General features: G+C 52.8%; 1 protein-coding gene across 2 annotated transcripts in view; it reads right to left on the bottom strand.

The window, feature by feature from the left end:
• The window catches only part of Foxk1 (forkhead box K1), a 60,519-nt gene that overhangs the window by 10,754 nt on the left and 27,463 nt on the right, over positions 1–22,302 (bottom strand). For both annotated transcript variants that reach the window (NM_199068.2, XM_006504654.2), the window contains exons 2-4: positions 15,936–16,121; positions 2,419–2,575; positions 875–1,021 (exon numbers count right to left, since the gene is read on the bottom strand). In NM_199068.2, coding sequence (NP_951031.2) covers positions 875–1,021; positions 2,419–2,575; positions 15,936–16,121 — 490 coding nt within the window. The remainder of the gene's footprint in view (positions 1–874; positions 1,022–2,418; positions 2,576–15,935; positions 16,122–22,302) is intronic.

Here is a 22,302-nt window from a genome sequence, read left to right as displayed (position 1 = left end):
AGTGTACAGGATCAAGCCAGGAATGGAGCAGAGCCGAGGCTGGCCCGGCTGGCCCGGCTCAACACATATCCCGAGAGCTGGGTGTGGGAGCTCATGCCTGTCTCCTCAGTGCTTGGAAGGCCAAGGCAGGAGGATCATGAGTTCAAGGTCAGCCTGGGCTATACAGTGAGCCCTTGACTCAAAAAAGCCCCTTGTGGAGCTGGGGGTTGTGGTTCCGTTAGTGTGGTGCTGGCCTACCTCGCAGGAAGCCCCGGGCTCCACCCCCAGCACCAGATGAAACAGGCATGCTGAGTGCACTCTGTAATGTCAGCACTCAGGAAGCGGATACAAGAGGTTCGCTGATGGCTACACAGAAAGTTCAGAGCCAGCCTGGGCTACAAGAGACCTTGCATCAAAGGAAAAGAAACAAAAGGTTCTTCTGGGTGAGTTAGCCAGCAGAGCATGCTAATTACAAAGAAAGGAGTCAAATGGCTCCGCTTGTGCCAATTATGTGCAACGCCGAGGCCTCAGCGCCTCTGACACAGACAAAAGTCACACGGGAGCTGCTGCATGAAATGATGTGTGTGTGTGTGCGGTTGAGGTCATAATGCATGAAGCCCCACACCACACAATCTCGGCATGGCGGTACATGCCTGCAGTCCTAGCACTTGGGGGACAGGAGGCCATCCTTGGGTACGTAAGTTTGAGGCAAGCCTTGGCTACATGAGACCTTTTTACAGAAACAAAACGAAACGAAACCAGCTCTCTAATGGCTCTGGAACACCACAAAGTACTGTGACACTGCATGTCACCTGGGGAAGCTCCCAGGCATCTCCTGTGGGTTACTGTGGGTTTATGTGAAGCACGGAGTCTGCCCAGGCTCCCAGGGCCTCACCTGCCAGCCCTTGTCGGCAGTCCTGTAGTAAGGGTAATGTTTGGTGATGTGGGCGTAGATGCCACTTAGTGTTAGCTGCCTGTCCTGGGCTGAGGAGATGGCCTGCACGATCAGCTGCGCATAGGAGTACGGTGGCTTCGACTCGTCCTGGAGGGCAGAGTTCACATAAAACAGCGATTGGGGAGCAGGACAGAATCCCCCCACCCAGGCCACCCAAGCCCAATGCAGACCAAAGTGGCTGCTGCATTAAGTCACCCTGGAGGCCCGCCTCATCCATCCCATGCTCGCTGAACGATGGGACAATAGACGGACTGCGTCTGGTCCCAGCCGTTGGACCTTGATTTTAAGGTTAACCTGGGTTATGGTTGAGACCTTGTTTCAAAAACCCCAAACAACAACAAAAAGAATTCAGAATAGTGCCTCTGGCCAGGTGTACATGCGGTCGCAGCATGTCTGAGTATTAGGCTGGCCTCAGCTACTGGAGTCTCTCAAAAAAGCAGTAAGCAAAATCAAGGGCCTGGGGAAATGCTAAGTGCATAAAGAGCCTGCCTGCCGTGCAAGCATCAAGACCCGAGTTTGGATCCCTGGCACCCGTGAGAAATAAAAGACCTGATGTTACTGTAATCCCAGTGACTCACTGGCTGCCTGACGTCTACAGGGGAAGCGCCAGGTACAGTGAGACTCTGCCTCAAAAGATACGGTGGAAAAGAGCTGAGAAAGACACGGTGTGGGCTAGCACTGCTGCACACATGCAAGTGTGTGCAAACAGACACATGGAGGAAGGAAAGGAACAGAAGACACCCCAAGTCCCACGTCACTGGAGAGAAATCAGGTTTTGAACCACTGAATCCTGGAGTCTCTCACTCCCCCCCCCGGCATACTGTCAGCCACCAGACAGAAAGGAACAAAGACACAGTTATTAAAAAAAAAAAATTGTCGTTGATCTGGTGGCACAGGCCAATTATCCTAACTATTGAGGAGGTGGAGGCAGGACAGTCACAAGTTCAAAACCAGCTGGGGCTACTTAGTGAGACTCTACCCCAAAATAAAAAGCAAAAAGAGGGTTGGTGGTATAGGCTCTGAAGACTCACTCCTGGGTCTGATTCCCAGTACCATCAAAAGAGGGTGGTGAGTGGCACAGGCGGTGTCGCACACCTTTAATCTCCGCATGTGGGAAGTGGATCTGTGAGTTCAAGGCCAGCCTGGTCTACAGAGCAAGTGCCAAAACAGCCAGGGTGACACAGAGAAACCTGTCTTGAAAAACGTAAAGAACAGGGTGGGTAGAAAAGACAGACAAATGTGTCATTTGTCTTAAAGACTATTAAACTCTGAAAATGTCTCACTAGCGGTGGACAGAACAAGAAGTCCTGGGTTGGGGAGAGGACTCCAGCTCACTGCAATGGCAAAGCTCACGTCTGGGAACTGACATAGGTAGACGGATCCTTCAATGCAGCCATGTGCTGCAACCTTGAATACCCCAGCGGAGCCACCCTCAGGACCCTTGCTTTAGAGTCTTGGTCCCCACAGCATGTCTGAGGTCAGACCTTGGGGCTGTCTCCGCCAGACGCATCTGCTTGCTGCTCGGAGGCGGCCTTCGCAGCAAACTCTGCGGCCAGCTGAAGGTCGGAGGTCACATTCTGGACAAAGCGATAACTGGATGACCCAGCCCCTCGAGGACTTGCTGGACAGGAGTTGGGGACACTAAAGAGAAGAAAAAAACACAGTCAGTCTGAGACCCTGGGAGGAAGGGCTCTGGGTGAGAACCCTGTCTCCAAATCACCACGGATGATGGGTGGAGGTGTTATTTCTGCCCTACTGGCAACAACACTGGGCGATCAGCTTCAGGAAGCTGGAGAAACACAACCAAAGGACCCAAGAGAGGGCAGACAAGCTTTACTCCTCTGAGGCCAAGGCCAAAGCTGTAGGTAGCCGAGTCCCCAGGCCAAGAGGTTCTAATAAGCAAGAAAGGAGTAGCCTCAGCTGCTTCAGCAAAGGCACGCTGCTCTGGCTGTGAAAGCATGGCTAGCATAAAAGTGACCACAAGATGGCGCTCCGAGAACAGGCTTGGATGGCAAGTAACTCCACAAGAGGGAATTTGAAACAGATGCTGTGGAGGGGAGTGGGGTGGCGGTGAGGCGGGTTGTGGGGAGGTCTGCTGGCTGGCAGAAGAGGAAGCACATAGATTTCTCAGCCCTGGGCCATCAGCTCCACTGTGACCTACCACCGCTAGGGCAGCGCAGCTGTGGGCTGTGCATAAGAGAACCCGGCCAGCAGCACCTGGAACCCAGGGCTTTGGCTGGTTGGCTGATGAGTGAGCTAAGTGAATAGGAGAGGTTCTAGTAGGCCCATTAGATGGCTCAGCATGGGAAGATGACTGCTGCCAACGCAGGCCACCTGAGTCCAACCCTGGGGATCCACATGGCGGAAGAATCTGAGTGCCCCCCCACCCCACCAGGCTGTCCTCTGACCTCCACATGTAAACTGTGGTGCAGACAGGAGGCACACTCCTGCGTGCACGTGCGCGCACACACCCCCCCACACCCCAAATAAATACAATGCAACATAAAAGTTAAAAAATAAAACCTTTCAAATAAGGAAAAGTAACCCAACTCTGAAGCCGGTGGGGGCCTTGTTACTGTTCTGTACCCTGCCTCTGCCCTCACCCAGGAAGCCTGTCACATCATCCCACCAACACTGTGGCTGCAAATGACAAGTGTCAGGCCACCGCTCTCTGGCATGGCTGCCCTCTGCCTGCATAGTGTCCCTCAGGCCTGGGGTGTGACCCTGTGGGTGGCTGCTGGTCCATCTCCCTCTTCCTGAGAGCTGCTCAGGTCTCAGCAAGGTCAACAAAAGCTTGCTGAGGCCTGGTGGCAGGATGGACTCCTTCTGGGGTCACGACCCTTCTGTAGGAAGGAGGGGTGCACACCACATAGAACCCTAAAGTCTCTAGTTTAAGCGTTCATGTTCTCTTCACCTTCTGACCACCTCAAAAACCTGGTAATTTCTGTTGGTAATTTCTGGTGGCCTCCTCCCCGCCTCGTGTCCGCAGGCCCAGCCAAGGCTTGGCTACACAGAGAGTCCGGTGGGCAAGCTGAGAGGCCTTGCCTAGAGCAGGGAGACCATGAATTTCTCTGTGGTTCTTTTTCTTTTTAAAGGGGGGTCTTGATATGTAGCTCAGGCTGTTCTCAAACGCACCATCCTCCTGCCGCATTCTTCTGAGTGTATCGCACGTCTGGCTTGAATTTGATTCTCTTTTCCTATCATGAAGCCTAGGATGGACGGGAACGCCCAGCATGGCCGTGTGTGTGTGTGTGTGTGTGTGTGTGTGTGTGTGTGTGTGTGTGTGTGTGTGTGTGTGTGTGTGTGTGTCCTAGGCATGCACACCACACCAGTCTGAATTTAATTCTGAATCTAAAATATAATCCCGATTTTACTCCAGTGTCCACACATGCAAAATCAGTTTTCTCTGTGCATAGCACTCCTTGAATGTCAGCACGCAGGAGGCAGAGGCAAGCAGATCTCTGTGAGTTCGAGGCCAGTCAACGCATGACAGTAAGACCCTGCCTTAAAACCAACCAACCAACCAAATAAATGAAGTTTTTTTTTTTTTAAGAGCCAGGCTTCAAAACCAGACTTGGAACAAAGCATGGTCAAGAGAAACATGGCACAGGGGCTCTCGAGAGCTCGTCACTAGAGAGTCACCAAGCAGTGCCACCCTGGGGGCGCATGGTATCCTGCCCCAGGCTTGGGCAATAATGACTTCAGAGTTTACCCCAAGACAAGAGACATCAAGTCTCACTGGTGGCCATGGGACTGAGAAGTCACTGGGAACACAGCACAGCTCTTAGTTACAGGCCATGGATACCCAGCATAGGTGGAGGTGGGGTAGGGGGGCTGCCAAGGAGATGGTGAGCACCAATCCTAGGTGTACGTAGTCTCCCTGCCCGTTCTAAGGGCACAGAGCAATGGTGGGCACAGACAGCGAGTCCATGCCACCTGCTTCCAAGGAGGTGTCCTGCACACTTTCACTCACACAAAAATCCAGAGTCAAGGTCTTCGTGTGTGTGGCCCACAGGAAAAGTCAAGAGGCAGACCTGATGGTTGCAGGCCTGTTGTCCCAGATACTGGGGAAGATGAGGCAGGAGGATTATAGCTCAAGGTTAGTCTGGGATACGAAATGAGTTCAAGTCCAGCCTAGGGAACTGAGACTCAGTCCTGTCTTGTCCCCACTGACCCCTGTCCTCCCCCTCCAAAAAAAAAAAAAATTAAAAGAGTCTCAGAACGTAGCTCAGTGGTAGAGCACTTATCTAGAAGAGAGGGGCTGGGGTTGTGGTCAGTGGCAGAGGGCTTGCCTAGCATGTGTGAGACTCTGGGCTCAGGATGCATTTATGCCCCTCCCCCACTTGAGAAGGCAACCTCAGCTGATTCAGCCTGGCTCCTGCCAGTGAGTGATCCTTGTGTGGCCACAGTTGGGATGTGCAACGAGCACTCCAGTCCTGAGTCTGTAATGGCGGTTTCCCAGCAGCCTCTGCGAGGCAGACAGCAGAACAGCATGCTTTCTCAATCCACCTCCCTGAACAACCGCTGCAAGCAGGCTACAAGGAGAGAGCTGCGCCTGAGGCAGGGCATCCTGCGGCTGGGGCTCAGGTCTCAGAGCCTTAAAATGACCACTGGGACCGCGGAATCCCTGGCCAAGTGAGGAGAAATTCACAACAAGGGTGAACAGCCGAGAGGGTTGGAGCCTGCAGACCAGCCTATGGCAGCAAGACTGACTCTGCCTTTAAAACCCAAACAAACAAACAAACAAACAAACAAAACCAAAACAAACCTAAAAGCTGTCCTCACAGAACCACAGTGAAACAACAGAGATGCCTGCAAGGTTGCTCTGATCCTGGGGAGTCAAGGTTGATCCTGGGGATCAAGGTTGCTCTGATCCTTCAGGAGGAGCCTTTTGCTTCTAGGGAAGGCAGAGCCCTCCCTGTGGGGAACCCAGGACTCAGTCCCTAAAAAAACTGACTGGCTCCACCCTGGAGCCAGAGAGCCAGGACTTGGTGGAGGGCCGGCTTGGAGAGTGTGATGGAGTCTGCATACAGGAAGCAGAGCCGAATAAACTCATGCCTGTCACTGTCAAGTAAGTTGCTGTTGGCCAATGAGAGACCCTGTCTCAAACAACAGAGAGGAAAACCGAGCACAGCCTCAGAGGAGTTCACACACACACACACACACACACACACACACACACACACACACACACACGCACGCACGCGCGCACGCACACACACACACCCGGTGGTGAGCACACTCTGAAGACAATGATGAAGCTTGCAGGCTGTAGTGCCAGTCAGCTCCTGGGGACTGGCCTGGCCCTGGCCTGTTCCAGCAGCAACCTTGATAATCTCATGCTGGCCCTGTGACAGCCTGGGCCACACCCTGGAGCCTGGCTTGCTTGACTCCTCAGTCATGCCGAGAAACACTGCTGCCTGGCTCAGGTGTCCAGGGCCCCTGACAGGCACAGGCAGCCATACAGGCAGTCACTTCTTACTTTCTTTTTCTTTTCTTTCTTTCATTTATACAGGGGAGGGAACATGCTAATCTTCTCCAGGGCCTCTTTAGCTGGCCTTGAACTTGCTAAGCAGCTGAAGGAGGCTTTGAACTCCACTGCACTTCTGCATGTTACTGTGAGCAGATTTCAAACAGAGAAACCTGAATGGAGGAGGAGTACCACACCCCACCCTACCCAACACCTTGACAGTGTCAGTAGCAGGGCCTCTCTGGTCACTTTCTTCCAGTGCCAGCCTCACAGCCAGTGTGGAGACCCTAGAACTGCTGGGTTCAGGGGAACAGTACTGTCAAATTGGGGGTGGAGGGTTACAGTCTGCAAGGGCTGCCAGGGCCAGGGCTGTGAAGGTACCACAGCTGGTAAAGTGCTGGCCACATAAGTATGAAGATCTGAAATTGATGTCTAGAACCTACATCAAAAAGCTGGGTGTGGTGGCTGGCACTTGTAATCCCAGCACGGAGGAGGCAGGAGGCAGGGGGCAGGGGGCAGGAGGGTCCCTGGGACTCACAGGCCAGTCAGCCTAGAGTAACTGGGGGGTTTTAGGCCAGGGAGTGCACCCTGAGGACACTGGGGAGAACTGGTACCTGAAGTTGAACTCTGCCCCCCCCGCCCCCCACGGGTTTGGGCACAGGGTTGTCACCCAGCTACTCGGGCAGCTGAGGTCCGAGCGAGAACAGGCAGTGAAGGGACTCGAGGTCGAGGACTTGCCTCCCAATCTCAAGTCCCTCAACAGTGTTTTCAAAAGGGGCCGAGTCACCAGGCTGGCGGGGCGGCCGCTCAGGACCCTTCTCGGGAAGTAGGTGAAGAATGCTCCTTAATAACCCGAGAGGAGTAATTCAAGAAAGAAAGACATGTGAGTCCAGGATGGAACCTTTTCCTCCCGGAAGTCCTGGATGAGGAGGAAGACCACTCGTGGGTCAGAAGGTCCTACCTAGAGCCAGGGCCGGGCTGCGGAGGCAGCAGCCTGCCAGAAGGGTGCGGGACACCGAGCACGCTGGACCACACAGAAAAGGGGAATTACAAACCCCAAGATGGGGAAAACAAGACAGAGTACAAGGAAGGAAATGGCTGGGCCCCGTAATTGTGACACACATACAATAGGAGACTCTGGCAGGAGCTGAACCAAAGACGATGGAACTTTACTGGGGAGAGGGAGGAGACGTGAAATCCAAAGTCCCTCTCGGAAACACGAGGCCCTGACGCAGAAGGACGCCTGCAAAGGGCAGGCCATGCGGGACAAGCCAGAGGGGCCCTAGGGGAGTCCCTCCACTGTGGGAACCGCACGACACCCACCATTTACTGCTGAGTTTGAACAAAAGGGCAGAGAAGGAAGATCTTCAGAGGCAAACACTGCAGACTTATCCTCAAGCATGTCTGTGCCCTGCGCAGGTGAGGTGCTCTGCGCAGGTGAGGTAGGTGCCCTGCGCAGGTGAGGTGCCCTGCGCAGGTGAGGTGCCATGCGCAGGTGAGGTAGGTGCCCTGCGCAGGTGAGGTGCCCTGCGCAGGTGAGGTAGGTGCCCTGTGCAGGTGAGGTGCCCTGTGCAGGTGAGGTGCCCTGCGCAGGTGAGGTGCCATGCGCAGGTGAGGTGCCCTGCGCAGGTGAGGTGCCCTGCGCAGGTGAGATAGGTGCCCTGTGCAGGTGAGGTGCCCTGTGCAGGTGAGGTACCCTGTGCAGGTGAGGTGCTTGCAGGCAAGCCTGACAGACAATGCAAGTTCAGTTCCCTGAACCTGCCTGCGTGGTAGAAGGGTGTAGCACGGTGTGTGCGCGCACATACATACTAATAAATACATGGATTTTGTTTTGTTTTGTTTTTTGTTTTTGTTTTCAAAAAGAATGTGTTCTTCTAAGGTAAGTGTCATGTTACTTAAGTCCCTGGAGCTCCTTCAAAAGATTAACTTTGCTTCTGAAACCACAAAGTACCCAAGGTGGAAAACACCCTAATATTAGGTACTCGTTTAAAAATCGTGTGCATATGATGTGTGTATATGTAATTATATATGTATGTATGCATGTATGTGTGCAGGTCAGAGGACAGCTCAGCTAGCTGGGCTATACGCTATCTTTGCATAGGTTCTGGAGATCTGAACTTGGTCTCACCACTGACCAGCCCAGCCCAATATCAGCTACCTTTAGGCAGTCTTACGGCAGGAGAGGGGAGCCATCGCCCTATATCTGGGGGTCTGATACTGGATCTGGGCTCTCAGGCCTTTGCCAGGCCAGGTCTATGTTTTTCGAAGACTTCTCACCGGTGCGACATCTGGGGAGGAAGGGCTGTCCAGTGCAGACACGGTGACCATACAAAAGTTCCCTGCAGGCTGATGAGACAGAGCCCAAGTGGTGCTACACAGGGACACACACCTCAGATGCAGCCACTGGGATCCCAGGAGAACTGGGATGGCCCCCACCAAGCTCGACTGGAAACCCAATGTTGCAGCACCCCAGACAGTGCAGGATGACACACAAACAGCAGGGACAGGCCAAAGGAACACGGAGGGCCCTAAACCCGCTGGTGGGGAGAAACCAAGTTGTCAGATGGGAAAGGAAACAAGGTAAGGCCTGTTGGTGCAGACAGGGACAGGAAACAGCAGACTCAGTGTCCGTAGATGCCTAGAACATTCGATGCCGCCTTCAAGTTCTAATGTGATCACAGGAAGGTTACACAACCTGAAGGAAGCACCAAAGTTTGCCAGGAAGACAAGCATTCAGGAGGCTCCTTTTCCAGAGGTACGCATGCAGAGACCTCCAGGTGTCCCTGAAGTCCTAGACAGCACAGAGCCTGACACACACCATCGCTTCCTACGTTCCTACGTTCCTACTCCACGATAAAGCGTGGCCTGTAACTTACCGGCAGAACTTGCTGTGCTGCTGGTCTTTGGCACGCCTGAATTTGACCCTCCCCGCCCTCTCCCAGTACTGATGCATGCCAGGTTAAGTGATCTACCATGGGGCTTCATCCCCAGCCCACAGTGCAGACTGGGTAATCCAGCCACCCACCAGATACACTGGGCAGGGAGTCACACACAGGGGAGGAGCTATGCAGCGCTGCACTTGATTGAAGACTTGTAACTTGCTCATTTTCTGCAGTTTTCCACTTGGTATTTTTGGACTGTGCATAACTGAAACCACAAGCAAGTGAAACTAAGGCTGGGAGTGGGTTGGGGTGGGGAGGGGAGGGGCGGGGCTCGGTGGGGTGCTAGACTTCTGATGCAGACTGGGGTGCTCTCCAAACGCAAATCTCCGAGAGCACAGGAGACTGAGCTAGCCCTAGCCCGCAGTAAAGTAGAACTGTACTACAGCTCCATGACTAAGGGGGCCAGTTCTCTGATGCCGACTTCCCTTCATTCACATCACCACTGCTAACCTTTGCTACACGTGTACATGCAGGGGGCGGGCACGGCACTGCACAGCCTGGGTGTGGAAGACGGCAACTTTAGGGACTCAGCTCTCCCCTCCACCATGCGGCTTCGGGACTGAGCTCAGGTCTTCAGGCTCGGGAGGGAGCACCTTCCTTTACTCACTGAGCCATCCCACCAGCCTTTCCATCTTAATTTTGGGACAGGGTCTGTAACAGAAGCGAACCCTGAGTTCCCAGTTTCAGCCAGACAGGCTGGCCTCAGATCTGCAATCTTCCTGCCTCAGCGCCCTGGGTGCAGGGATTCCTGGTAAATGCCTGGTGCTGGGACCCACAGGCTACTTTCATGGCTGCTATGGCAGTCTGCTGAAGTGTAGTCCCACGGAGCCTGCTTTAGCCTCAGTAGCCTCAGCAAATGATTAACCAGCTCCCTGTTTTCCTAAATCACTTGCTCTTCACAGAAAGAAAGGTCAAAACACTGCCGAAGCTGCAGTTTCTTTCAAAGAGCTCATTCATCTGCTGGGCGGAGCCCTGCAGGCAGGGACAGCCCCCCCAAAAAAACCCAACATACACACAACTCAAAACCACAGCGGAACAACCCGCCCTGGGAAATAAGGAGCCACCCAACAAACTGAAGCCAGCCTGGTGGGGGGGGGGTGGGGGGGGGGTGGAGTGAGGCAAAGGTACCGAACCCTGGGATCCGCTCCATGGAGGGAGGAGCCACAGCTGGGAGGTCCCCAAGCCTTCGGTGCCCAGGTCGGCCAATAGGGACCCGCTAGCAAAGCTCACCAAATTAGGCAAGCAGACTGAGCAGGGCGGGGCCCACTGCTGCGGGCTGGGAAGTCAAACCCTTTCCCCAAGCCTGCCCCACCCTGGCTCCCGCTGCCTGGGAGAGGAAGGGCAGGGCGTGTTTGTAAACACGTGGGCTCCACCCCTACACAGAAACTCAAACTGAGAAAGTCTTGGCAGGCGAACCTCCAGCGGCCGGCCGCTGAGCTTTACAAAAGCTCAATGGAATTCCTCAGTGTGGAGATAAACGGATGTCAACAGAGATCTTTTGTTGTGACACTTAAAGGCCCAGGGAGTCCAGAGCAAGTCCCAAGCCACTGTCAACAGCGACTGCGGACAGAGTGACCACGCACCCGTGGGAACTCAGGAGGAGCCAAGGGCCTGCCCCCTCCCAGCAGTACCAGGAATGTGGCAGACACAAAGTCGGGACTCCAAGGGAGCACTGGGGACACCAAAGCACCAACTGCTGGGCGGGGGTTCGGGGAGAGGGGGAGGTCTTTACAGCCACTGTGCCACCTGACCAAAAGCCACTCTACACCCGACCTATGATCACTCAGTGTCTTAGCCAGCTGGCTGCTGTTTTGTTTTTGAGACAGGGTCTCATGTAGCTGGGGTATTACACACGGCTTTTGATCCTCCAGCCTCCACCTGCCCAGAGCTGGGGCTGCCATGGGCCACTGCGTCTGCTGTTATCAGTGCTCAGGATCTTGCAGGCTTTCTTGGCAAGCAGCGCTCCACCAACCAGCCCCACTCCCAGCACGCACCACTTTTTCTTTGTATTGTCAATGAGAAACGTTGAAGCCAGGCATGCTTGTGCCTTTAGCCCCAGCTCTGGGGAGGCAGACGCACACAGGATAATTGAGGCCAGCCTATGTAGTGAATTCCAGAGTTACAAAGTGAGATCCTGTCTCAAAAACAAACAAACAACACAAAAAACTACACTATTCAATCCCACAATCACGTACCCTACCTAGTACTGGATATTGAACCAAGAGCCTTTGTTTGTTTGTTTGTTTGTTTGGAGATGAGGCCTCACTATATAGTCCTGGTGTTTCTATAACAAATAACGTAGCCGGCTGGCCTTGATGTGACCCTCTGGCCTCAGCTCCCAAGTGCTGGGATTTCAGGTGTGTGCCACCATGCCATGCCGGGCTAACCTAGGGCCCCTTTCAGGCCCCTAAAGTGTCTACCCCTGAACTCATCCAGGTCCTCTTCTTATTACAGGATGACAGGGTACCACTTGTTGCCCAGGCTCATTTTGGTCCTACTCAGTAGCCCAGGCTGGCCCTGAACATGCTTTTAGGGCTGCCCCACCTGTTTCTCATGTGAGTGTCGTGTGCTTGCTCAAAGCCACATGATTTCCCATGTAAATAACAGAAAGGCTACAACTTTCTTAACTGTTGGGAAGCCAGGAGCCCCAGCAATAGGTGACAAGAACCACTGGTGGGAGGGGCTTTGTGAGGAACCCTCAGTCTCTCAGTGACTGAATCATTCATTTTATATAAACAAACACCTGCACCTGCAATCCCAGCATCTGGGAGGCTGAGTCAGGAAGATTACTGCAAGTTTCAGGCAAGCCTGGGTAACAAACTGAGTTCTGAACCAGCCTCACTGCAGTGAGACCCCGTCTCAAAAAGCAAATCAGGGGCTCGGGCGGCCCTGAGGGTAAAGGTGCTTGCAGTCGAGCTGGTGGGAAGGAGAGCAAAGACTCCCACAGGCTGTTCTCTGACCTTCACATGCCCCTCCCAACAAATACATACATACATACATACATACATACATACATACATCAATATAGCTTACAAAAGAAACAGTATCAGAACAAGTCGCCCACACAGGGCCTCCCGACTGCTCTGACTGCCCTGACCTCTAAGGGGACCGGCCTGGGGCCCCGTCCAAGTTCAGCACCTGGAAGACATGCTCATGCGTTTGGAATGTGGGTCTTAAGAACAGGGAGGCTCCCAGACTGAAAAGAAGCTGGGAAGAAGCAGTCTCTGATGAAATCAATGGCTGAAGGACACGCGGCGGGTGCTGAGCACAGGCTGGCTGTCAACTCTCACCACCGCCTTCCTTCCGCGGCCTTTGCCATCACTGCAGGCTTCACAGCCTGGAAGATGTGGGCGGCTGCTGTGGGAAGCAGCTATGGTGTGTCCTACCCAGGAGACACAACCCACAGTCCACATGTCCAGAACAACAATGGGCTGGCTCTCCACCTCAGCTCTGGGCTTGCAGATTCCCAGGCTGTACCTGTCGCCAGCGTCAGGAAAGAGGACGGACTCCAAAGGACCCGTGTACAGACATTACATGGTAGGAAACAAAATAAGTTCACCAAGACAAACCAAGGGACCCATACACATATACACACACGTATGTGTGTTCAAGTGCAGTGTGTGCTCACACTTATCCCTGCTGATACTCTTAACCATCTTTGGTTTCCACCAGGAGGAAGGACATCTTCAGATGTCATCCCCTGACCTTGAACCTCCAGAACTGAGAATAAAAATCTCCCTTATGTATAAACTTTAAAAGGATCCAACTCCAGCCAAGTGTGGGGCTGCCCAGCTGGGATCCCAGCTGACCAAGGTAGGAGGCCCAACGGTTCCAGGCCAGCTTGAGCATCCGGAAGCTTCCATAGCAACCAGCTGGGGGCGAGGTTGTGGATATGCCTCAGTGGCAAAGTCCCTAAGCCAGTGTGCTGCTTCAAGTAAGAATGGCTCCTAGAGACAGGTCATGTATTGGAATTAGTGGTCCCCAGGTGGTGGAATGTTCAGGAAGGATTACAAAGTATGCCACTAGGGATGGGCTTCAAGGCTTCAAAGCCCGCATCAGGTCCAGCTGTCCCCCATCTGCCCCTCCTGCCTGCACATCTAGTTGCCGCCCAGTGCCATGCCTGCTTCCAGCCCCTCAACCAGGAGTCATGGACTCACCCTCTGAGACTGTAAGCAAGCCCCTAATTAAATTAAATTTTATAAGTTGCCTTGGTCATGGTGTCTCATTACAGACAGAGAAAAGAGTCTTAGCGTCTTAGTTAAGGTTATACTATTGGTACTACAAAACACCATGACCAAAAAGCAAGTTCAGGCAAAAGGGGGTGTATCTGGTGTACACTTTCATATTGCTGTTCACCACTGAACTCAACGAGGGCAGGATCCTAGAGGCGGGAGCTGATGCAGAAGCCATGGAGGGGCGCTGCTTACTACCTTGTTCCCCAGGGCTTCCTCAACCTGCTTTCCTATAGAACCCAGGACCACCAGCCCAAGGATAGCCCCACCCACAATGTACTCTATCACTAATTGAGAAAATGCCTTACAGCTGAATCTCATGGAGGCATTTCCTCAACAGAGGCTCCTTCCTCTCTGTTGGCTCTAGCGTGTGTCAAGTCGACACAAACCCAGCCAGTACAACTGATTCCTTGACTTAACACACAAACACATCACTACTAAGCCACAACCCTTCCTTTCTTATTCATCCCCAAGATATCACATTAAAAACATAATTAACTTTAAAAGCCCCACTGTCTTTACAAACTCAAAACTTTACACATTCAAATTTCAGTCTCTTTAAAATATCCAGTCTCCCTAAAAATCCAAAATATCTTTTAGAAAGTTCAAAGTCTTTCAGCTGTGGGCTCCTGTAAAAATAAAAATGAAATGAAATACCTTCTTCAAAAGGGAAGAACCAGGGCACAGCCACAACCAGAACAAAGCACAGCCCAACTCCAAGAGCGTAAACAACTGGGTGTTTGCTTTGGGGGTCCACTCACTCACTATCTTCTGGGCTCCTCTCTGACTGCCCGCTCTCTGCAGCACACAGCTTGTCTCCTAGGCTCTGGCTGGCTCCGCTGCGGCTGCCGCCGACCCCACTGCGGCTGCTGACCTTGGGTGTCAGCCCAAGGCACTGGCATCTCCAAAACCACTGGGGTCTCTCGCTGCAGCTAGGCTGCACTTTCACCAACGGCCTCTCATAGGCTCTCTTCCTGGTGCCAAGTCTCAACTTTTTCTTTTTTCTTTTTAAAGATTTATTTATTTATTTTATGTATACGAGTACAGTGTAGCTGTCTTCAGACACACCAGAAGAGGGCATCAGATTCTATTACAGATGGTTGTGAGCCACCATGTGGGTGCTGGGAATTGAACTCAGGGCCTCTGGGAGAGCAGTCGGTGCTCTTAAAACCATTGAGACATCTCTCCAGCCCCCAAGCCTCAGATTCTTTGCATGACCCCTGCAGTCCTGGGCCTTCAACTACCACTGAGGCTGCACCTTCACCAATGGCCTCTCGGGGCCTCTCCCAGTGCCCAGCCTCAGCTGCTCTCCATGACCCCTGCGTGCTTTCAAAACCATACCACCTGGGTGAGTCTTACACTACCAAGCTTGCCTGCCTCTGGAACACAGAAACACTCTATTAACACAGAACCAGCCAGCACACCTATTATGCGTAAAAGCCTGGGTTTGGTTCCTAGCACTGGAAAAATAAGAAAGCTTTTAAATAAAAAGCTAGCGTCAAGCATGGCCCTGGAGAAGGAGGAGGCGTAACTTTGGGGACTGAGTGAGGATACCTGTAGGAGTGACCCGTGGCCAGGGCTCAGGGACAGCACAACTCTGGCTTTGCTGAGAGGAACTCTCAAGGTTTTGTGGGTTCCCACAGTCCTGCCCCGCAAGGAGTGTACCACTCCTGTTACAGTCATAAGAGTTCCGGCCACGTCGGCCACGTGTACAGGGCTGGCCTGTGTCACAAGTCGGGGAGGAAGCCACAGAGCTCAGAGGTACCACGGCTGCGGCCCTGACAGGTGGCACCGTACTTTCAGAAGCATCACGACACGTGAGGGAGCAAGAGGGAATCCTGCTTCATCGAAAAACACCGGCCAGAATCCAAATCCCCTACCCTGTCTATTTTGAGACAGGGTCTCTGGTAGCCTAGCTTGGCCTCGAACTCACTACATAGCAGAAGATGACCATAACCTCTCTTCCCCTGCCTCCAAGATCATAAGCACACTCTGCCATGCCCAGTTTATGATGTCCTGGGAAGTGAACCCAGGGCCCACATAAGCACTCTACCAACTGAGCTTGTCCCAGCCTATGTGCTCTGCAGATAAGGTCTCTCTCACTGAGGGGCCAGGATGTCCCTGAATGCCCATGTAGCCCTGGCTGGCGGTACACTGACGATCCTCCTGCTTCAGGCTTTGGAGCACTGTGTTTACAGGACTGGGCCACACACCTATTCTATTTGCTTTAGGAGACCCTAACTCATACATCTGCAACCTGGATGGGCGGTGACTTAAAGGTGACTTTCCCTTGCAGGATTATCTCCCAGTCCAGCTCCATCTCCAGCCCCCTGGTGCACTCAAAAGAGCCTGCTTACCTGATGGTGCCGGTTGGGGAAGGGATGGGGCTGACGAGGCTCCGGAGATCCGGCTCCGGAATGTGGATCTTCAGTGGGGAGATCTGTGGGTAGAGTGGCCGCAGGGGCGATGCTGGGGCCTCCTCTTTATGGTATAGCGATGTGAACTGGATCTTGATGGCCGTGCTCGGGAACCGGAAGGTGCATCTGCAAAGGGAGGATATCGGCTGGTCAGGTACAAAGTCACCGGGCACAGGAACTGAAGTCCCACCACCCACAGGGCAGGGGCACCACTCGGAAGCTTTCGGGGGCTCCTGTCAGTGTCAGAATGGTACTCCTGGAACTCTGGCATCATCTGTGCCTGGCCTGTGAGCAAAAGATATAAATATCTCTAGACAGGTGCCACCAAGACACACTCTCGGCGTTTCCATGTGCCAGGATTGCAGAGGTGACAGTGACTGTGGTTCCTGACCCCAGTGGCAAACAGCTAAAAGCATCCTGCCCCATTTTTGTGGATTTCACTCATTCATTCATTTTTCCCTCATTCATTAATTCATTAGAAGACACGGTCTCACTGTGTGCTCCAGATGGGCCTGGAGCCTTGAGATTCTCGTCTCCTGGGTGCTGGGATGACTGGCACACACCACCATGTCCAGCTTATGCCAAGATTTTAAAGGCCAATTTCTTCAAAGTATAAACAGATGCCACCTCACAAAGGTAGAGGGATACTCCACAGACAGGGAGTGTGTGTGTGTGTGTGTGTGTGTGAGAGAGAGAGAGAGAGAGAGAGAGCCAGCAAATGTATGAGTGTACATATGCATGCATATGTGTGTGTGTGAGTGTTGTGTTCTTTAATTGGCTTCTCACTAAACTCAAGGCTTACAAGCCTAGAGCCTGGTATGTCTATTGAGTGGCAGGCAGACAGACAGACAGACAGACTAATCTGACTCTGAGCAGCCAGGGAAGCCCCTCCCATTCCAAAGACCACACCATATGCTGAGACAAGGTGGGCATCTTTCCCATCTCTAAGAAATGGGCATGATTTGCTGAGCACACCTTCTAATTTCTAATCTTGTGTGTGTGCATGAAGTGTGGGCATGCGGGGGCCAGAGGCTCATGCTGAGCTAGGCTGCCTGGCTGGCAAGCTCAGGGTCTGCCTGTCTCTGTGCTCCCACACATATGGCATAAATATACACAGCTTGAAACCAAAGGAGAAAAGAAGAGAAAGAATCTGAGGCCCGGGTAAGGCACAGGACGAGTCCGTGGTAGCCCGGGATACACAGCAAGCCCCACTCTAAAGCACGCATCTGATGTCATCTCTACCCCACTTAGCATCTCACAGCCAGGCCCAGGAACACTTCTAGACATTTGGTTTGTGCAAGTCCATGCATGGGGGTAGCGGTATACACGTGTGGGGAGGGCAGACGTCACCCTGGGGGTCATTCCTCAGGCACTCCCCACCTCAGCTTAGAGGAGCTAGGCTTGCTTAGAGGCTAAGATGGCTGCCAGTGAGGCTAGGGGGTCCTTCTGACTCTAGCCCCCCAGTGCTTTGATTACAAGTATATGCCGTTATGCCTGGCGTGTGTGTGTGTGTGTGTGTGTGTGTGTGTGTGTGTGTGTGTGTATTCTGAAGATCAAACCCAGGCCCTAGTGCTTGTACCTCGAGCACTTTACCCACCAAGCTGTCTACTCCAGCTCCTCCATCGGTATTTGGACTGGGAGAACCCATCAGTCACGTTTTCTAAGATGACTTCTTGTGTCTGTGCACTGTCAGCTCTACACGTCTGCAAGCAAGCGTCTACAAGCCATCTAGCACGTGTCTGATGACAGCTGTGGGGGTCCAAACTCAGTGCCTAAGGAAGGGGCCTGACTGGAAGCCGCCGGCGGGTAAGCTGAGCTGGCTGAGGGTAACTTGAGAATGCCTGCACTGAAGGAACAGGGCAGCGCACACAGTGCATGTGTGCACATGACACACCTGGTCAACCCAAGGTCTGCACCAAGGTTGACATGGTAACAGATCTCCTCTGCTTCTTCCTTCCTTTCTAAAGACAGGGAGCAGGGATGCTACCCCACCCTCTGCTGGGAGGGTGCAAGGATCCTCAAGTCAAAGCAAGAGCCTGCACTTTAGAATTACCACAGCTACCAGACAGAGCCTGTCACTGTGGTGGATGCCTGAGTGCACAGCAGACAGGATCCTGGAGAACAGGCTGTGGATGTGAGAAGAATGAGCCTGTGGACCTGGGCTGGGCTGAGCTCCGCCTGAAGAACTGCTGCCTAATCCTGGAAAGGTGGAAAGTTTCTGAGGCCTTCCCTGGCTCACTATCTGGGTACAGCTGACAGACAAAAGCTCTAAGTGGGGCTTCCAATGCAGACAGAACCCACCAGAGAACACGGGGCAGCACCCTTGAGCCTCTACGATCTTTCTCTCTCTTCACCAACTAAGCTGGAGGGATTGAGCAACAGCCAGCTCCAAGGGCTGCCAGTGGAAACCATGACTTTTAAGAAGGGTGTGTGTGTGTGTGTGTGTGTGTGTGTGTGTGTGAGAGAGAGAGAGAGACAGACAGACAGACAGACATAGACACAGAGAGAGACGGTGACAGAGAAGTATGTGTGTGAGAGAGAAAGAGAGAGAGAGAGACACACACACACACAGAGAAAAGAGGTATGTGTGTGTGCATACTCATGGACACCAGACAGTCGAGTCCCCGAGGTGCAGAGTTGTAGGCGGCTGTGAGCTGCCTGTCACGGGTGCTGAGAACGGAACTGTGGTCTTTTTGCAGAGGAGCACATGCTCTTTAATCCCTGTGTCACCTCTCTAGCCCCAACAATCAAGATTCTAAAAGCTAGAGATACAGCCCAATGGTAGAGCCCCTCACTGAGCCACCAGAGTGGTCCTCGGGGGCAGAGCAGCTGTGGACATGTTGGCCCAGATTAGATTCTAGCAGCAGTACAGCCAAGTAAAACAAGCCCCGAGACGAATGAGTGATGTCGATGGAGATGTTTGGTAAACTGACCTTCCCTCCTCTGGCCTCCGTCCATGATGCTGGGGATCATGTGTCCCCACAGTAGACAACATCTGACTTGATCCCTGGCACCAGGAAAGGAAGGGAGAGGAGGGGAGGGGGAGGGGAGGAGAAGGGAGGCTGTGCTCCTAAATACCATGCCCATCCCTCTGCAGCGCCACGCCCTACTGCAAGCTAAAGCAACACTTGGTGACAACCATCTTCAGGTTATTTGCCTAAACAGCTCCTGACTCATTCCCAAAATTCAACCCAAGGCAGCCACCCTGTCACCAGGAGCCAGTGAGAAAAGTGCCTGGCAGCCCTGTAGCTTGGCAGAGTCTCCCCAGGGCACTCAGGGTGCCTCCCATCACACCTCTCCTGAAAGATCCCCACGTGTCCAGAGGCCTCGTCCACCTACTTCTGCTTGTTGTTTGTTTTTGAGACAAGGTCTTGCTATGTAGAACTGGCCTGGACATCCCGGCAATCCTCCTGTTGCAGTCTTTTGGGATTTACAGGTATAAGCCAACACATCTAGTTCCTGGCTTGGAGCCTTGGGTAGCTGTTACGGTGCCCCACTGTCCTGACCTTCCACTCTCAGTGCCTATCCTACCGCGCTGAGGTCAGGAAGCCTATCAGGCAGGGAGCCCTGTCCATCATGGAAGCCTCTATGAAAGCAGGCTCTCAACCCAGCTCCCACCTAGAGGGAAATCTTGCTGTTCTGGGTTTTCTCTTTATTTAATTTTTATTTGTTTGTTTTTTTAAAAATAGGGTCTCTCTTATAGTTGGGGCTGGTTTTAGACTCACAGCAATCCTCCTGCCTCAGCCTCTTTGCTGCTGGGATTCTCGGCTGAGGAGTCCCACTTCAATATGGCTCACAGGGCAAACAACAACCACCACCATCACCATCAAAACCAAACCCCGCTTGCTCCTTGAATCCCACAGGATGAAAGGAGAACCAGCTCCTCTAGGCTTCCTCCCACCTCTAAACGCGCACTATGGCACAAGGGGACGGACGGACACACACACACACACACACACACACACAGTTGACTGGGTTGGCTGGGTTGGGGATAGGCCCTGGTTGCTGAGGGGTGTGGCTTCTTGGAATCGAACAAGGACTCTATTCTAGCACCAGTCAGTGGCTCAAGGGGGGAGACCTAAATGACTAGCTATTCGGCGGTAAATTATACCAAAGCTCTTGCCTGAAGGCTCATAAGCTGAACACAGAGGCCCGCCCTGTCTGCAGGCAGCAGCCCGGGCTGACTGGGGATGATTTTGTCAGGAGGTGAGAACGCTGATGGTCTAGCGTCAGATCTCAGCTCAGTCAGTACACAGCTGGCTTGACCATTACAGCCTGGGCTGGGGCTAGGGAGGTGGCTCAGAGGGAAGAGCGCTTGCTTGCACGGCAAGCACAAGAACCAAGTTCAAATCTCTAGACCCCACATAAAAGCCAAACATCGCAGCATGTCTGTCATTCCTGTGCTGGGGGTGGGTGTGTGGGGGGGGGAAGACCGAAGCCCGATGACCCGAGGCACTAAGAAGTGACGACCAAACAGTGGAAGTAGGGGACTGACCCCTGAGGTTGTCCTCTGATTTCCATATATGTGATGTGGTGCACATGAGCCTGCAATCACATGAAGACATGAGAACACACAGATTAAAAACACACACACACACACACACACACACACACACACACACACCAAAACACAAACAGCCCCAGTTCTCTGCAGCCTGGGCAGACCTTGAACTTTATTCAGTTTTCTTGCTTCAGCCTCCCTAGTCAGCCTCAGACCAAAGCCTGGCTTCTAAGTCATTTTCATTACATCTTAGAAGGAGGAATCTGGAGACCTGCCCCACCACCAAGGGAGCGAGGTGTCTGGCCGTTGGAGAGTAAGAATGGAATACCGAGTTGTGCACTAATGGGCTTCTAGCAATGCTGTTTAACACAAATAAACACAACAGGCCTCTCCTCTCATGCTGCTCCCCACACCCTCTCCTCCATCCCTGCAGAGCCAGGACTTCACGGAGTGGACAGTGAGCTGGGGAAGCTGGGGTCTGCAGGGGACAGTACACAGCAAGCATCGCTGAGGGATGGAAACAGACAGGGAGGCCACTCTGTGACCTCCCACGGTGGGGACTGGCTCAGACTTGGAGGGGAGCCACCCAAGCGAGCAGTGGCTTGAGCACCCCACTGCACAGTGTGAACACCCCACTCCACAGTGTGAACACCCCAGAGGACAGACTTTGCGGCAGGAATGAGTGGCACACTCCTGCCAGTATCCCTTATTCAGGAGGCTGAGGCAGGAGGATCAGGGCTACAAAGTGAGTTCAAGGCTAACCTGGACTACAGAGAGAATTCCAGGGCAGGCTGGCCTACAGAGTAAAACTCTGTCTCAGAAAACAAAACAAAACGTAAGCTTCCCTTTTTATTTTCTTGCTTTTTAAAAATCTTCTGTGTGTGGGTGTTGTGGCTGAGCACACGTCTAGGTGCACTGGTGTGCCTGGTGCCTCTGGACGCTAGAAGAGAGCACCATATCCTCTGGGACCAGGGTGACAGCTGGCTGAGAGCTGCTGTACAACTGCTGGGAATTGAACCCAGGTCCTCAGGACGAGCAGCCTGGGGTGCTAACCACTGAACCATCTCTCCTGCCTCTAACTTTTGTTTTATTGAGACAAAGTTTCTCTGTGTAGCCATGGCTATCCCAGAACTCGCTGATCTGCTCCTCTGCCTCTCGAGTTCTGGGGGTTAAAGGTGTGCACCACCAAGCCTGGCCTTACTTTTTTTTTTAATAATGAAAAGTGTGGCAATTGACACATGAAATTTTCTGTAACCACCTGAGAAGGTCTCACAGCAGGAACCTGTCCAGGTTAATAAGGAATCAGTGATTGACAGATGAGGCCTCAGAAACTAAACCAAAATCCACCTTGCTGGGGATTTTTCAGAACCCCAGATTTTCCTTCAAATACAAATTGGACCCGGAGGGGTGGTGTGCAACTGTAATTCCAGCTCTTGGGAGGTAGACACAGAAAAGCCAAAAGTTCAAGGTCACCCTCAACTGCATGAGACCCAGTCTCAAAAAAAAAAAAAAACAAAAAACAAAAACTCAACAAAACAAAAGCCAACAAAGGGGATGCCAAGATGGCTCAGTAGATAAAGGGGCTTGCTGCCAAGCTTGACAATCTGAGTTTGATTCCTGGAACCCATGGTGGAGAAGGAGAGAACCCATTCTCAAAGCATATTCTCTGACCTCTTCATGCCCTGTGACACAGGCACATGCGCACACACTAAATAAATAAATAAATATCATTTAAAAACAATACAATATACACTGCTTTAAGAACTCCATATGTTTAGAGAAGCCCTTGTGGGAGGGAGGTGGCTG

Source organism: Mus musculus, chromosome 5, assembly GCF_000001635.26.
Source record: "Mus musculus strain C57BL/6J chromosome 5, GRCm38.p6 C57BL/6J".
NCBI classification, from domain to species: Eukaryota; Metazoa; Chordata; class Mammalia; order Rodentia; family Muridae; genus Mus; species Mus musculus.
This window is presented reverse-complemented; position numbering and strand designations above follow the sequence as displayed.